Source organism: Panthera leo, chromosome A3, assembly GCF_018350215.1.
Source record: "Panthera leo isolate Ple1 chromosome A3, P.leo_Ple1_pat1.1, whole genome shotgun sequence".
Lineage (NCBI taxonomy): Eukaryota > Metazoa > Chordata > Mammalia > Carnivora > Felidae > Panthera > Panthera leo.
In genome coordinates, this window is record NC_056681.1 from 42,646,879 (window position 1) to 42,663,809 (window position 16,931).

The 16,931-nt window shown below is 45.3% G+C and overlaps 2 protein-coding genes across 10 annotated transcripts in view; one reads left to right on the top strand and one right to left on the bottom strand.

Moving 5' to 3' along the window:
- The window catches only part of BFSP1 (beaded filament structural protein 1), a 70,915-nt gene extending 55,842 nt beyond the window's left edge, over positions 1 to 15,073 (bottom strand). Inside the window, exons 1-4 of one of the 9 annotated variants that reach the window (XR_006200574.1) lie at positions 14,763 to 14,893; positions 13,776 to 13,865; positions 13,496 to 13,690; positions 9,688 to 9,842 (exon numbers count right to left, since the gene is read on the bottom strand). The gene's annotated coding sequence lies outside the window, so the exon portion shown is untranslated. The other 8 variants (XR_006200575.1, XM_042931675.1, XM_042931677.1 and 5 more) reach the window with 8 other exon arrangements.
- DSTN (destrin, actin depolymerizing factor) overlaps positions 15,058 to 16,931 on the top strand; it is a 35,703-nt gene continuing 33,829 nt past the window's right edge. The window contains exon 1 of the mRNA XM_042931682.1: positions 15,058 to 15,277. Coding sequence (XP_042787616.1) covers positions 15,275 to 15,277 — 3 coding nt within the window. The 5' untranslated portion in view covers positions 15,058 to 15,274. The remainder of the gene's footprint in view (positions 15,278 to 16,931) is intronic.

Sequence of the window (16,931 nt, forward strand, 5' to 3'; positions counted from 1 at the left end):
CAAAAGTCACCAAACTCTTAGCAGTTCCAATAACTGACTTTTTCAGTAAACGAAACTATTTGCGTTTTTAGGAAAAATAATATATTAAGACTTTCCCATGCATCCAGAGGTTCAAAACACTAAAACGGTAATGAACACCATAAACTCCATTCCTAAACTGCACAATGTATCTGTTGGATGATTGTTTGTGTCATCTTCATGTGAAAGCAGAAAGCCTGTATATGAGGCCAATGTTTCTTTTTTTTTTTTTTAAAGATTTTTTTAATGTTTGTTTGTGAGACAGAGAAAGACAGAGTTTGAAGGGGGGAGGGTCAGAGAGAGGGAGACACAGAATCTGAAACAGGCTCTGGGCTCTGAGTTATGAGCACAGAGCCCGACATTGGGCTCAAACTCACAGACCGTGAGATCATGACCTGAGCCAACCTGAGCCGAAGTCGGACGCTTAACCGACTGAGCCACCCAGGCGCCCTGAGGCCAACGTTTCTAAAGACAAATGACTGCCTCAGAGGAAAAGATTGGAAGATTTGCCTATCTAAAACGTAAACTGCTTTGTGTTACAAAAAAAAAAATAATAATAAAAATAAATAAATAAATAAAGAACAACAAACCCTAAACAATGTTAAAAGCTAAAATAAACACAGGGGGATGGTTTGCGTATTAGACAAAAGACAAAGTACTAGGTAATGAAAATTACAAATCAAGAACAAAAAGACAAAAAGCCAGCAGAAAAGTGAAGGACAAGATCAGCTGAGAAGTTTACCTGTTTCAGAAATCAGCCATTTGTGACATTTTCAAATGAAAGGAAAAAGAACCATATATTGTTATGCCCAGAATTCGTGATCCCCAAAGACCACCAGGGAGCCGAGTCCGATGCAAAAGCAAAAGAGCCTTTATTCGAGCTAGCTCGAGCCCAATCCCCTACCTGCACCGACACAGCGGTGAGATACCGGGGAGAGAGAGCGAGTTTCAAAAGGACAAAGGTTTTATTGGGGCCTAGGGGCAGTTGGTGAGGTAATGGCTATGGCCTCAGCCGATTGGCTGGGGAAGGGTCCGAGTCCTGTTAGGCAGGTGGGGGGGGGGGGGGTGTTACTCAAGGGGAGGAGGTGTGGTCAAGGTGAAGGACACAGAACAAGATGGAGTCGGCCGGCGTAGGCCCGCCCTTTCAAGTCCATGTCTACTGATTACGTTGATCACATCTACAAAATATCTTCACATCCATGTCTTCACTAAAATTTGACCAAGCCATCAAGCACCAAAGCCTAATCAACTTGACACATAAAATTAGCCACCACACATGGTTATGTCTGCTACTTCATGGGGAAAATAGGAGTCCTCAGAAAGACACTCTCTCAACGTCCGCCCCCAAGTTCACAGTCCAACATGCCATTTCCCCTCCAGGACTGCTCATCAATATTTGAGTCTGCTGACTACATTCCCCTTCTTGAAGCACCCTTTCTTTCTTTCTTTTTTTTTTAATGTTTATTTATTTTTGAGAGAGACAGAGACAGAACGCGAGTGGGTTAGCGAGAGAGGAAGACACAGAATCGGAAGCAGGCTCCAGGCTCTGAGCTGTCAGCACAAAGCCCGATGTGGGGCTCAAACTCATGAGCCATGAGAAGATGACCTGAGCCGAAGTCAGACGCTCAACCGACTGAGCCACCCAGGCGCCCCTTGAAGCACCCTTTCTTACGCCCGTTATTCCACTTGCTTCTGGGTTTTCTGTTTCTTAGCCTCTTGAAGGGATCCTCTTGAGCTTCACATCTTTGAACTACTGGAGTTCCTGCGGGTTCTGTCCCCAGCCCTCTTCTCTTTCTACCCTCAGAAAACATCTCAACTTTTCTGAGATGTATTGACTGGTATCAGCTAGGATTGCATGTGGGTGCACACAGCAGGTAGCCAACAATAGTTTAACCAAATAAGATCTGCTTTTTGTCTTCAGGCACAGAGTCTAGAGGTAGGCAGTTCAGGGCTGGTATGTTGGACCACTCTTCGCTCTGCTGTCCTCAGTGCGTGGCTTGGTGTCTGTGCTCACAAGATGGCCGCTGCCCTGTAGGCATGGTGTCTACACCTGCCATGTTTTCCCACCAACTATTTGGAACTTAACTCATTTACTTATTCAACAAATACTTATTCACAACTCACTATGTGTTAACACTCTTCTAGGCACTAGGAATACAGAAGTGAAAAAAAATGGTTTAAAATCCCTGTTCTCGTGGACCTTATATTTAAATGGGGGGGGGGGGGAGGAATAGAAAGTAGATGAGAAAAACAAGTAAAAAATGTGCGAGGTTTGATGATGAATGTTATGGAGAAACATAAAGCAGAGAAAGGAACTGGAAGGTTAGAGGTGTGTGGTAATTTTAGGCAGGGTAATCAGGGAAAGCCTCACTGAGGAGGTGACATCTGAGAACAGACCTGAGAGAAGTGATAAAGCAAGCCATTTGGTTGCCTTCCAAGCATAGGGAAGCAAGCTGATGATGAAGAGTACTATTAACATTTTTTTTTAAATCACAGGAATACGAAAACTATGTCTGTGTTGGTCCCTCAATGGTGTATGTGCATATGTGCAAATGTGTGGTATGGAGTATGGATGTACAACACAAACTCTGGAGGACACATTCCACACCAATGACAGGGCTTAATTTTGGTGAGGGGCCAAGAAATGCAGGGCAGTGAAGGTGAAGTTTTCTATGTGGCCTTTTTCTTTTTTAAAAAAAATAAGGAGAAGGTATTCTTAGACAATTTGTATAATTAAAATTTTTAATTCTTTTTTTAGAAGTTTTTTTAATGTTTATTTTTGAGAGAGAGAGAGAGACAGAGTGTGAGCAGGGGAGTGGCAGAGAGAGAGAGAGAGAGAGAGAGAGAGAGAGACAGAATCTGAAGCAGACTCCCGGCTCTGAGCTGTTGGCACAGAGCCCGACGTGAGGCTCAAACCCACAAACCGTGAGATCATGACCTGAGTCGAAGTAGGACACTTAACCAACTGAGCCACCCAGGCGCCCTTTTAATTCTTTTTAATTATTGGACAAAAAGGTGTTGGGCCGATGACCTTGGAACCCTCATTTTCTTTCTCTTTTCAGGGTTGTTTTTTTTCCTAACAAACTTGCATTTTTTTTAATAACTAGGAAAAAAATGCAACAAAGCAATTTCCATTCTGTAATTATTTCTACTGCTCTTTGGCTCAACCACCAGAATGACCCAGGGCCCATCTCTGTCCTGGCTCAGGGCCCAGGGGGCTCCCTCTCTCTCGGTGCAGCAAGCAAGGTGATCTTGCCGAGCCCTCCCCACAACTGCTGCCTCTGTGGTTGCCAGCATCACCTTGACTACCTGCAGAGACACTCCTGCCACGGCCTCTCCAGTGGGGAAAGCTCCCTTCCCATTAGGTTGCAAGGCTTATTAATATAAGATGAGCAGAGAAGCAAAGGGAGGAAAAATACATAGGGCCATGGCTTTCCAGAGGGGAAGTCCCGTTTCCTCAGTATTGACACCAGGCCCCTTGGTTCATCTCCCTGATTAATCTGGCTCTCGCAGTTTCTCTCTCTGGAGAAACTTGAGATAAGTTTCTCAGCGGCTGGGGCAAAGGGCAGTCGGATGCAGTGTCTTGTTGCATACCCCTTCCCATTGCACTCGGGTTCCAGATCACGCCGGCCACCTTGTTACTCTCCTACCTCATGGTGTTTTCTACAAGAGCCTATGGAATGGCCTTCAGCGGTTTCTCTGCCGTCCAATGTCCTCTGCAATGTGCTCTAGGGTCTTGGCTCTGGGTGTCCACGGCTATCCCAGTATGGTCTCCTCTTCCCCAAGGGAGGTATGAATGCCTGTGACTGGTTTTAGGAGAGTTATCAGCATGGCCTGGCAGATTTACTAAAAACACCTTTTCATATTTGGTTCTTCCTCCTCCCAGGGCCCTGGCTTGGGACCCAATCTCTTTGGCTGCTCTATTTGAAGCATGGAATTATGGCCTAAGTCTTTTCTCATTTTATTTATTAATCCTCCTCACCATGTATTTATTGTGACTCCAGTCTTCTATAAAGTGTGTGTGTGTGTGTGTGTGTGTGTGTGTGTTGGGATAGCCGATTCTAAAGAACATTACAAGTAGGGGTGCCTGGGTGGCTTGGTTGGTTGGTTAAGCATCTGACTTTGGTTTCAGTTCAGGTCATGTTCTCATGGTTGTGAGATGGGGCCCCAAGTGGGGCTCTGAGCTGGGCACGGAGCCTGCTTAAGATTTTCTCTCTCCTCCTTCCTCTGCCTCTTCCCTGCTCTCTCAAATAAATAAATAAACTTAAAAAGAAAAATGGGGCACCTGGGTGGCTCAGTTGGTTAAGTGTCCGACTTTGGCTCAGGTCATGATCTTGCAGTTTGTGAGTTTGAGCCCTGCGTTGGACTCTGTGCTGACAGCTCAGAGCTTGGAGCCTGCTTCAGATTCTGTGTCTCCTCCTGTCTCTGCCCCTCCCATGCTCATGATCTGTCTGTCTCTCAATAACAAATAAATGTTAAAAAAATTTAAAAAATTAAAAAAAAAGAACATTACAAGTAATGCTGCTCTGTTAACAAACCTACAACAGTTATACAGGATAAACCTGCTCGCAAAAGGTAGATTCAAGCTACTCAGTACTAGGTTTGATAAGTTGTGACGCTAGCCTTTTCATTGGGTATGGATATTACTATTCACATTTTCTTTAGAAGATAAAACCAGCTGATGGGAAGGTAATGCTGACTTCGTTTTGTGAGAAATAAAACCTACTCAGGAGGAGCCATATTTAAGGCTCATAATTTATTTATTTATTTAATTTTTTAAATCTTTTACTTATTTTTGAGAGAAAGAGAGACACATGTGAGTAGGGGAGGAACAGAGAGGGAGACACAGAATTCGAAGCAGGCTCCAGGCTCTGAGCTGTCAGCACAGAGCCTGTCGCGGGGCTCGAACCCAAGAACCGTGAGATCATGACCTGAGCCCAAGTTGGACGCTCAACCGACTGAGCCACCCAGGCACTCCAAGGCTCATAATTTCTGAATTTTCTTTGAAACAAGTTGATAGTCTGGGTTGTTAACATCTATGCAGAATGACTAGCTTTGTGTATGCACAGAGATAGAGGGAGTTTTACTCAGGAAAGAAAATATTTATTTTCCTTTTTTTTTTTCCTGAGGGGAAAATATTTCCTCCTTCACCCTCATTAATTTTTATGGTTGGTGAAGCATTTTCATTATATTAGCCAAAAGGAGGCTGGACTAAATAAAGTAGAAAACCAAAGGCATATGAAACGGTTTCCTGGCCAGGATGATACTGCAACCATCTTGGGAAAGTTTGTCCTCCAGAAAAACAAATGAAATTGTGGCTTGCCAAGCCACCTCATGGAATCCAGGCAATACTTTCTGCTTTTTTTCCTCTGAAAGCTTGGACACAGAGTCTCAGTTTATTTGTTGAACACGTTCTTCTTGTTTCTTGTAACCATAGACTCTGGTCTAGTTGAGTGTTTCTTATGTCAGGCTATAGCTGAGCCAATATTTATCATTTAAGAAATTTCCATGAGTCATAAAATAAACCTGTGGTAGGCACTACCTTCTATGGGAGTTTCTTTCCTAGAGTTTTTAAGATAAAAGGGAAAACACGGAATCTGGAATCCAACACCCAGCATTTGTCAGACCACACGGATATTTTCTCCTATGGGGAGGATCCTCCTGAGATTTCAAAGCCATTCAAGGTGTGCTGCCTCCTGCCTGAACACCTTCTGGCCCGACGGCCCGGACCCCTCTCCAAATGGCCAGGCCAGGGCCAGAAAGGAAAGGAAGCTGTAGAGGTTTCAAGGGCGGAAGTGACTCACTGGCTCAAGGGGTGGGAGGAAAGGTTTTCCATTGGAGGGAGAATACAAATGAGCAAGTGATTCCTTCCACCTCCAATGTGGAACATCTTGCAAGGGGGCCTGAATTTACACCGACCAAAGGGGGGAAAAATACTGTAAGATGTGATGTGTGGCCCTTAGTTACGTATAAGAGTGTGTTTCATTAGTGCTGCTTGCCCCTTTTGTGCCAATCAGCTTCTTTTCCCCAGATGGGGACCCGCTAGGAGTCCACAACCTGGACAGTTATAGCAACTTAGTGATTTTGCTGTAAAAACAGGCCTTGTATCAAGAGCACAAGGCCTAGAGTTTATAAATCAAAATTCAGAGGTCTGCTTTAGTATTACTAGGATACTCCACAAATTGCTAATATGGCCCTAGATACTCAAGACATTTTCTGTATTGTGCAGGCATTACACTTTAGAACCAAAGGGGTTAACCTAACACCTTCAGTTTGCAAGGATAAGGAGGTCCAGAGAAGTGTACCTCCTAAAAGGTCACACAGCCAGTCAAGACCAGAACTTGTGCCAATGGTATAAAACACCTTCTTGAGAGCCTGGTGATAGAAATACCGGAGTTGTAGTGATAAAGGCAAAAGTTATATGAAAAGACACTCCAATTTCACATCATGGCCATTGTCCCTCAGCTGTTTCTAGCAGAGCTGTCCTTGAATATGCTCCAAATTTCCTCACTGGGCAGAGCTGGGGTTCTTTGGCTGAAGCACCATTTCACATTCTGCCTCACACCCCCAGAAGGGAAAACTGGGTATAAATCATAACCATCCCCTCTTCCAAAGCAAGAAACAAAAGCAGCAAACAAAAATCCCTACGTCTGTATCTTTCTAGGTACCTTGGTCCATGGAGTCTAATTTTTGGGTAAGAACATTAGGTGTTTTCTTCCCCCAATCATCAGCCTCTGAGTCAGCCCCCTAGCCATCTCTTCCATATTTGTATTCACCAACCTAAGCGAGAGGTCATGTCGGTAACAAATGCTCACTTCCTTCCTCTCCGGATGCCCCACTCAAGATTTGGTCACACCTCCCTGGTTTGATCTGCCCCATCAGTAGGATCCTGAGAATTCCCACTGGAACCTGGGCCAAGTTTATCTTGGCATCAATCTGTTTTCACTCATGATCTCCTTGTGGCAGGGCCCATGTATTCCTGGTAGCTAACATGGCCACAGCTGGCATCCAGTAGGACCCAGTAAACATGTCAAATCTAACTGAAAAGATTTCAAAGTAGCATCCTGTTGTGAATGTAAATAAGACAATTGCTTTGACCCCAAACACAAACTTTTTTCTTTTTTTTTTTAACTTACCTCCTCTTTTTCCTACAAGAAATTCAGGTGGTAATAATAGATAGGATGATGCAAATATCTTTTTAAAATGCCAGGCTGCTTGGACTCCTACTAATTGATGTATATTAGATTGAACCACAAGAATGTCCTACTTTTTGGGGGCACCTGGCTGGCTCAGTTAGTAGAGCATGTGACTCTTGATCTCAGGGTCATGAGTTCAAGCCCCACATTGGGTGTGCATCCTACTAAAAAGAAAAAAAAAAAACTCCTGCTTTTGTAGGTCAAAGATAGTTGAATTTTGTCCGTTTCTTAGGTACAGCCTAATGTAATTGAAAATAATATAAATACAGTGCTTTATACAGGGGCAATAATTCAGTCCTTTCATTAATCCACCCTGATCTCTTTACCATCATCTGCACGGTCCTACATCATCTGGTAATTATAATTACACTTTCAGTCTCATTTGGGTCCACCCACCCTGGCTCTCCAGGCTCCAGCCACACTGTCTTCCTTCTGTTTTTAGAACACGCTGACCTCAGCCCATCTGCCTGGGATGTTCCCCACTACCTTCACACAATTGAGTCCTTCTTGGCATTTAAGCCTCAGCTTAAATTCTGTTTCTTTGGATCAGACTTCTCTGAGCATTGATTTAAGCGTGCCCTTCCCGCCCCCAGTTACCCTCTGTCAAATCACCCAGTTTTATGGTCACTGAAGTACTTCTTTGATTGGTTGTTCATTGTTTGCCTGAAGCTGACTAGGATTTAAGCTTCAGGACTGCGCAGGAGCCTTGTCTGTCTTATTCATGGCTCTGAAGAGCTGGCACATCATAGGCCCAAAACATAAATGTGGAAATGATGGGTTCAAGAATTAACTTTTAAAATGTAGCAGAACTAAAGTATTTCCAAGTATTTTCTTCCCTAGTTTGCTGATTTCACCATTCTGGGATTCCTATATACAGATAGATACTCGTCCTTTTCCTCTATTTTCCAGGTCTCTGAAATTCTTCTCTTGTTCTTTGCATCTTCTTTATCCTTTCTTGGTGCATTCTGAGACAGTGAATTACTTGACCTCATCTTCTGACTCACATCTTTGTTATTTACATATATCCATCCATAGTCCAGCCCCTCTATTGAATCTTCCAGTTCAAGAATATTCCTAACGTCTGCATTTTTTTCCATAACTGCTTGTTCTTGCTTTTGGTCTCCCAGTATCTTTCCTTATCTGAGAATACTTACTATGCTCATTTTAATTTCTTGCCCTATTTCTTCTTTTGCTTGAAATTGTTCAGTTTGTTGCCTTTTTCTTTCATAATGCTAGGATTCCTCCTCCATCTCATTAACTTTACCTATGGACTCATACATATGTCCTTAGGGTTTTCATCTGGCTGGGTTTGTATAGAATACCTGGGGCAGGGGTTGAGGACGGGTACCACTCCTGGAGAGTCTGGGGGAAGATGGGTAGAGATGCACCAAGCTGGGGAACCTCTGAGGTTGCAAACTGGGCGCCCCCCCCAACCTCAACCAGGAGGCCCCGCCCTTCCAGATGACTTCTGAGTATACTCTCTCCTTAGCAGGATAGAACTATTTAGTCCCCAGAGGCAGGGGAGGTAAAAGGGGGTGAGGGAAATTTCCAAGCTTGGACAACCCGTTTGCAAGTGTTGGTGTCATCTCCATACCCCCATAGGGCTCTAGTGCTGCCTTGACATTACCCAGCAGCCTTGGCAGTGGGCACTTCACTGGTAATGAGGTTTTCTAGCTCTCTGGTAGTCAGGAGAGAGGCAGAGGTCTGCAGAAAATAACGGGGTGGGGGAAAAATGGGTCCCAACTGGAAAGCTCACCACTACCAGTCTGTTACTGCCTGTCAGGTCTTCCTTTCCCTCCATCTCCCAACCTTCCTCCTGTCCTTACCCATGTAAAACTGCCTCCCTATTTTTTCTGAAAGTACACACTTTGAGCTTTTAAGAGATGCCTTCTTATTTTTATAATTTGCTGAGATTTTCTATTTACTTCATTCCTACCCTTCATGATTTATTTTAACTTGTGGTCACATTCAACCCCTGAGCTTCTTTATATTCTGGAGAGTTTGAAGTCATTTTGTCTATCCTTAAATCAAATACCGGATTCCAGATGCCTTTATTTGTCCCTTTCTGAATCCTTTGTGGCTTTTTCTTTCTTCAGAAGTATAGCAACCCAATCAGAACTGTAGAGTGCACCATTACTTCTGGAAAATGGGAAGACAGTAAGGATAGATCCCGAAGATACACTGCTGAATGAGTGAGCGAACAAAAACAAGCTGCAGTCCTACATGCATTTTGGAAGCCATCTGTGTTTTTCTAAATGCTCTGTATTGTAAGGGTCTGGAAAGAGTCATGCTGCACTCATAACCAGGGTGATAGCAACCCAGTGGAGGAGGAACTGTAGGACTGTTCAGTCACCCCTACCTCAGGTTTCCTTTTTAGAATTTCCCCCCAAACCTTTCCTGAAATATGTAGTTTAAGGGATGGGCTTCAGGACAGTCCACGAGCTCCCTGAAAATGTAAGCCAACCTTTGTGAGTAGGAGCAAGTATTTATTTTTCTGGAGAAAGGGTCTATACTTTTCACCAGAACTTGGAACAGAAGACCCAAGAGGGGGAATAACCATTGGTCAGGAGTGTTGTGCCACTTTCCACTCCAATTTCTCATGGTTTCATTCAAGTAGTACGCCAGTAACTGAAAAACACGTATCGGTATTGTTTATAAGGTTATAAAATGTTATAAAAAAAAGCATGTAACTTTTACTTTACCATGAAGACTAACACAGAAATCAAGTGTTACCATGTAGTACTGTGCTGTTCCCATGAATATACTTAAATATATTTAGTTCTTTCCTAAAATAGATGTCTAGGCCCTTGGGGCAGTTGATCCAAGAGGACCCGGCTACAATAAAGGAATGTCCAGAATGTATTTTCTACAGCTTCCATTTGCTTCATTTTGTATAACCCCCCTCTGTAGTGTTAAGGAAGCAATAAGAGGTAGCTCAGGTCTTTTGTTCAGCACCACTGATGTGTCACGTGGCCTGACAGTAAAGGTCATGGGCTTGGGAGAAGATCACTAATTCCTCTGGATTCCTAAGGAACATTTCTTCACCTTACCTCACCTGTAGAATGGAGTAATAGTATCTAGCCATGGTAGTTACTGCTGGTTATCTCCCAGTACCCTCTTTCTCCTCCTGTCTAGGTACAGGAATCCCAATATCTTAGCTGAACACATTGCTGCTCAGAGAACAGACCACATTTCCCAGTGCCCCTGGCAGCCATACACTACATTCTGGTCAATGAGATAAAAGTAGAAGCCCTGCCTGGTACTTCTGGGAAGCTTCTTTAAAAGGAAAGGGGCGGGGCGCCTGGGTGGCTCAGTCGGTTAAGCGTCCGACTTCGGCTCAGGTCACGATCTCGCGGTTTGTGAGTTCGAGCCCCGCGTCGGGCTCTGTGCTGACTGCTCAGAGCCTGGAGCCTGTTTCAGATTCTGTGTCTCCCTCTCTCTCTGACCCTCCCCCATTCATGCTCTGTCTCTCTCTGTCTCAAAAATAAATAAACGTTTAAAAAAAAAAAATTAAAAGGAAAGGGGCAGACTTCAGGTTTCCCTGGTCTGCCTGTAAAGTGTTTGGAAGTTGCTACTCTGTCCTAACAATAAATAAAAAGCTGAACAGACAACTCTTCTTGGATCCATAGGAGAGAGGAATACACAGGGCAGACTGCTGTGCCCAAACTGTAGATAAGACAGGCAAATACAGGGAGTTATGGCTTCCTAAAGCAGAGACTCAAGTAGAAACCACTCTGGGAATCAGTGCGGGGTAAGAAAACCTGAGCTGTAACTGACAAATTGCTGGAGGCTCAATGTGGACAAGTCTGACAGAAACTCTGGGGAGACTCAGTCACAGGGGACCCCCCACCCCCCAACATCTGTTTCACCTCCTGCAGCTCTACCAGGTTCCCACAGTAAATGACAAAGAAAAATCCCCTACTGAAGGCAGGAGGGGAAAAGGAACCATCTTGAAATACACCAGATGCCTCAGTCCTAACAAGGCCTGCTCTGAGGGGAAACTAGTTACCAGAACCTCCTGATCTAGGGAAAGAAGACCCTCACCTCCAGCCTACTCCAGCTATGCTGTCCCACTGAAGGGCAGAGATTGGGGAGGGAAGGACGGCGGCGGGGCGGGGGGTGGGGGGTGTGCGGCCTGTTTCAGAGAAACACTTGTGAAGTTCACAGTCGAGAGGCAGATTCAGTAAAAATGAGACCAAATCACAGGACTATAGAATGGTCTTCCCCTCACCCCAACCTCACCACATCACTAAAGGCCTACTTACTGCTGTTCCTTTCACCCAGTGCATCATGTCCAGTTATCAAGAAAAAATTGGAAAGCATACTAAAAGACAAAATAAGACCCACAGAAATGAAGAACGCCTTTGATGTGCTTATTAGTAGATCGGGCACGGAGGAGAAAGGAATCTCTGAACTAGAGGATATGTCAACAGAAACCTCAAAAGCAAAAAGCAAAGACAATGAAGACTGAAAAAAACCCAGACTACCCAACGAATGTAGGACAACTACAAAAGGTGTAACATACACGAAATGGTAATACTAGAAGAAAGGAACAGAAGAAATATTTGAAACTATTACTGATAATTTAACCAAATTATTGTCAGATACCAAACCACAGACCCAGAAAACTCAAAGAACACCAAGAGGGATAAACGCAGAACAGAACAAAACACTACACCTAGGTCTATCATTTTCAAATTATAGAAAATCGAGGATTAAAAAAAAAATTCTAAAAGAAGAGGGAAAAAACATCTTACCTAGAGAAGAACAAAGAATTAGTGGGAACAAAAGGGAACAAAAGAATTAGTTCCCTCCTCTTTTCTTCAGAGGAGGGAACTATAGGAGAGACTATAGAATGGACAGTTGGGGGTGCCCAAGGGGAGAGAGAACAGGTGAATTTGTAGGGATGCAGGGTAGAAACTAGTTTTCCTATACTGTTTACGACAGGGTTGTGTCCACCTGCAAATAAACAAAACTTTTTCCAGTGTATTAACATACATCTCTAAGCTCTTCGTTAATGTATACTTTATTCTTCCTGCCATATTATTGCTTTTAAATGAAAATGCTTATATGTATATGCTCAGATTAAGTATGAAAAATGTTTTCTAATTTTGCAATGGAATACATCCGTATTTCAGGAGGGGCTTTATGTCAAAATGTTTTCCTCTGTGGTATGAGGAAGAATAGAAAGACCCAGAAAATCTATGTGTAAAGGCAGAGGTTAAAGTTTAAGGGACTCTTAAAAATGGGGGCTCATCTTAGGTTATAATGAACCAACATAGAAGTTTGCCTGATGAATTGTAAAACATTTTTAGATATTGGTTCACATACTGAACAAATGTGTATTCAACACCTATTAGAGATCAGGGATGATGCCAATCCATATAAGGTACATCCTAAACAGTCCCTGTCCTCAAAGAACTCAGTCTAAACTGGTGGTGGTGGCAAATTTATATAAACAATGACAGGTCTACAGTAACAAACATTAGGGAAAAACCATAAGACCTCACTACTCAAAGTATGGGTTGAGGACCAGAAGCATCTGAATCACCTGGGGGCATCTGAGACCTCACCCCCTAAACCCCTGAATTTGCATTTTAATAAGATCCTCAGGTGATCTGGATGCTTATTAATGATTTGAGAAGTGATGAAATGTGGGATTAAAGAACAAACCACTAATGATCCCTGGGGAAGTGGTCAGAGGTTTTCAGGATGGAAGGGTAATAGAAACATTCCAGTCTGAGAAACTAACAGGTCAATAATTATGGCAGTTAGAGTTAAGGAAGGTTCTAGAATGAGAAGTTCAGTCTGGAAGGAAATTGGGCACTCTGGAAGATATGGGAGGCAGGGCAGAAAAGGTAGGCTGAGAGGCCAGAGGCAGAAGGAAGGGCCAGAATGACCTGCTGAGGAAGTCTTGGAAAATTTTAAGCAGGAAAGCGACAAGATCAGATTCTTATGTTTGGATAGAACACTAGTGGCAGGGTGGAGGATGAAATGCAGAAGAGAAGCTAGAGGAGGCAGGCTTGTATCCTTAAATGAGCATGATTCTATTTGGGACTAGACTGAACGTCTTTGAAGTTTTTTTTTTTTGGTTTTTGTATTTTTTTTTTTTTTTTTAGAGTTCATTTATTTATTTTGAGAGAGAGAGAACACAAGCAGGGGAGAGGGGGAGAGGGGGAGAGGGAGAGAGAGAGGGAGGGAGGGAGGGAGGCAGAGGGAGAGAGGGAGAGAGAGAGAGAGAGTGTCCCAAGCAGACTCTGCAAGAGTTCGAACTCACAAACCGTGAGATCATGATCTGCCCTGAAACCCAGAGCTTGGCTGACTCAGCCATCCAGCAGGAGTTCCTCTTTGAAGACTTTACAGGTGGAGGGGCCGCTGAGTCCCAGGCAGAGAAACAAAGGGTTCCAGCTGCAGTGTGATACAGGTGGGTTCGTTCTTCTCAAAGCGTGGTGCCCAACCAGCCGCATTAGCATCACCTGGAAATTGTGAGAAATGCAAATTATTGCGTCTTCACTCGGATACAGTCTCAGAAACTCTGGGGACGGGAAACACAAATCTGACCTTAACAAGTTCTGTTTCAAGTTGAGGCCACTGCTCTGGCCTGCAAAATCTTATATCAGGTGGTAAAGGCTTAGAATTGTCCCAACTTTGCTGGAAAAGAAAAGAACAACAACAACAACAACAAAAAACAGGACGAGGTAATGAGAAATAAGTTTCTACGTTGAGTGGGCAGAACAAAAGCCACACAACAGTCTAGATTTCATACAGTGACCAGAAAAAACAAAAAACAACAAAAAAGTCTTGTCCCAAAGCCTCACATTTGGAGAATTAAAATAATTTTGGTAGAGGCCGTGATGTTCTCGGTAGGCTAAATTAAGTAAAACTTAAAGTAATCATCCCAGTTGTAAATTCTTTCTGCTCCCTTTACTCTCCACAAAAACACCCTCAGGAAAAACACTGGGATTCCTTCAGGCTCTCTCAAAATTGTGTTTGTGATGTAACCACCCATTAAAAAAAAAAAAACCCAACCCCAAATTAAAAGCCCCCAAAACAGAGCGGCGGGGCTGGCGCCATAGTCCCAGTAAACTCTGCCGTTTCCCAGCCACACCCCTGCGGACCGCCGGGCCTCCTTCCCCGGGCAGTTCCCAAAGATAAACAAATCACTCCTTGTTTTTTTCCAGACCTGAAATTAGCGGTGACTCACAGAGCACTCTGAATGGCCACAGTCGCCTCGGGAAGAGGGAAGAATGTGCAGATTTTTCCCTCACGCGAGGGCCCGACGGTGCCGGGCTGGGCCAATCAGGGGAGGACGGCGGGAATCGCACCAAAGTAGGTAAAAAAATGCGGGACGCGTTTTCGGCGCCGCAGCCCGCTCCTCGGCTCCCCCGGGTCCTCCCTCTGGACTGCTGCTCGGGGAAAGCCGCCCACCGTCGTTCTCCCCAGTCCCCAGTCAACCTCGCTCTACCTCGCCCTCCCTCCTGCCTCGTCTCTCCTCCCTCCTCCTCCTTCCGCGTCCTCCCAGGCCCCGCCTCCAGCGGCGGCGCACACCTGGCCAGGTGGATATTTCCATGTTAGGGCAACAGCAGCGCAGTGGGCGGGGCGCCACGTGACCCTTCCCCCTCCCCACCTCCTCGCCGGCAGAGCTGGGGATAGGGCCCCCTGCCCCGTTTGATCCTTTGCCCTCCCCTCGCCCGCAGGTACCAGCCCGAGCCGGGCCACCTCGTCGCTAGTAGATGAGGAAGGCCCCACTCCACGCAGCCGAGCTGGTGAGAGCAGGACCTAGTCCCCCAGCCTCCGGAAGGTGAGGCGCAATCCTCAGCCCGCCCTCTGGGCGGGGCGCTGCCTGGCTAGCCGGTTGCACAGCAACGACGGGCCGCGCTTGGCGTGCGCAGCCGCGTTTGGGCCCGAGGCGCGCGCTCGCGCACCCACCCCCTGGTAGGCTCGCGCCTAGCGTAGGCTGCTCGCTGGGTTGCTCCTTCCTTCTGCGGCGAGGAGGACAGTACGCAGACTCGGCGCCGACCGGCTACCCTTCTAGCGTTTCTGCGACCGCCGCGGCGAAGATGGTGAGTGGGAGGGAGCCCGAGGCGTGGGCTGACGGGGCCGGGGCGCTGGGGCACCGCGGGGGTCGGGGCGGAGGGGCGACAGGCGCGCCCACGCCCGGGGAAGGACGCGGGGCCTTGCTGCAATCCCCAGGCGGGGGAGGGTCTCCGGGCTTCGCCGCCCGCGGACCCGCCGGGACTCCCGCGCCTGGGGGCGCCTCGGGGCGGCTCCTGGCCGCTGCGTCGGTCGCTGCTGCTGCGAGGCCGCCGCCGGCAGCTTCGTCCCCGCGGTTCCTGCGGCCCCGGACTGGGGACGACCTGCCAGGGTCGAGCAGCGCCACCCCCTCGCTGAAATCGACCGGGAGTCCGCCTTCCCGGGGTGGGGGGCGTCGGAATCCGGCCTGGGCCTTGTTGGCGCAGGTTTCCCCAAAGCCGGGCACCGAGGTGGTCAGTGACTCGTGCGAGTTTCGGCCCCTGAGGTCTGTCCATCTCATTAAAGAAAATAAGGCCTTTATTGAACAACCCTAGAGGGCGGAATGATTATCACGAGTATGACCCTGGTATGATTAAGAACAGGGTGGCCTCGCAGCCGCTTTGTTTGTCGTATCTGGCAATCAGCTTCCAGCAGCACTCTTGTAGTGCTTGTCGAGCTTGGCAGTGGCTCTTTTAACCCTTCCCTACCTAGTCTCTCCCTGCATGGTTAGAAATTTTCTTTTTACCTGTGAACAGTTTGTCTCTGCCAGAACCTAACGTGTGAGGAGTGATAGTGCTGGGATGCTAATAAAAGCGAATGAAAAAGGTTTTTAAAAGCCCATCAGATTATCCTGTCACTAAAAAGTGAACATGCCCCTTATATTCTAGGTGATGGACAGACACTTGGCTTAATTTACATATTTCCCTCTATAAACTGTCTCTAGTTTGCAGTACAACAGTATTCTTAATTGGACGATCGAGTAGAACATTTTGTCATTTTCTTTAGTCTGCACTGGCTGTTACCATTTTTGGTCAATGATTTGCAGGCAAAGGCTTACCAGACTTTGCTAGAAATATTACACTGTTATTGCATCTGTCTGCCTGGGAGCAGTTGGTACCAGTTTACTGCATACAGAATGTTTTTTGCTGAATAACAATTTTGCTGAATAACTTAATTTTTACTTAAGGTAGTGCAAGGAAGAAAAAGATTAACTAGTAGTTTCTTGATGAGTAAGGAGATGTAGGAATTTGATATTGTTCAGTTTTCAGTTCTTTGGTTTAAATCTGTAAGCTTAGAGAGGAGAAGCACCTTAAGACTTTTTTAAACCTCTATAAGATTATAAATGTATATACTACTTTATACTAAAAGACTTTAAGGGTTTTGAATTATAAAATTAAGACCATCCACTCTGATAAAAGTTCTTTGAAGTGGGTTGGAGCCTGCTTTAAGTTATGATTTGACATTCTTTTTTGAGTTTCTTTAATACAAATTTTATTTTCTATTTGAAAACAGAACCAAGTGTTTTAGCTTTAAGTTTTAGTTCAAGCCTTCCATATTTCTATGCATTAAAATATTTTGTTTACTGGTTCTTGGGGGAGGAGGAGGAATAAAAATTAACCAAGATGAGTGGATTCCAGATACGTTTCAAACTTGTTGGCCTTAGGGAGATCAAGACGACCTTACAAGCTCTTGTTTGGATGCTTG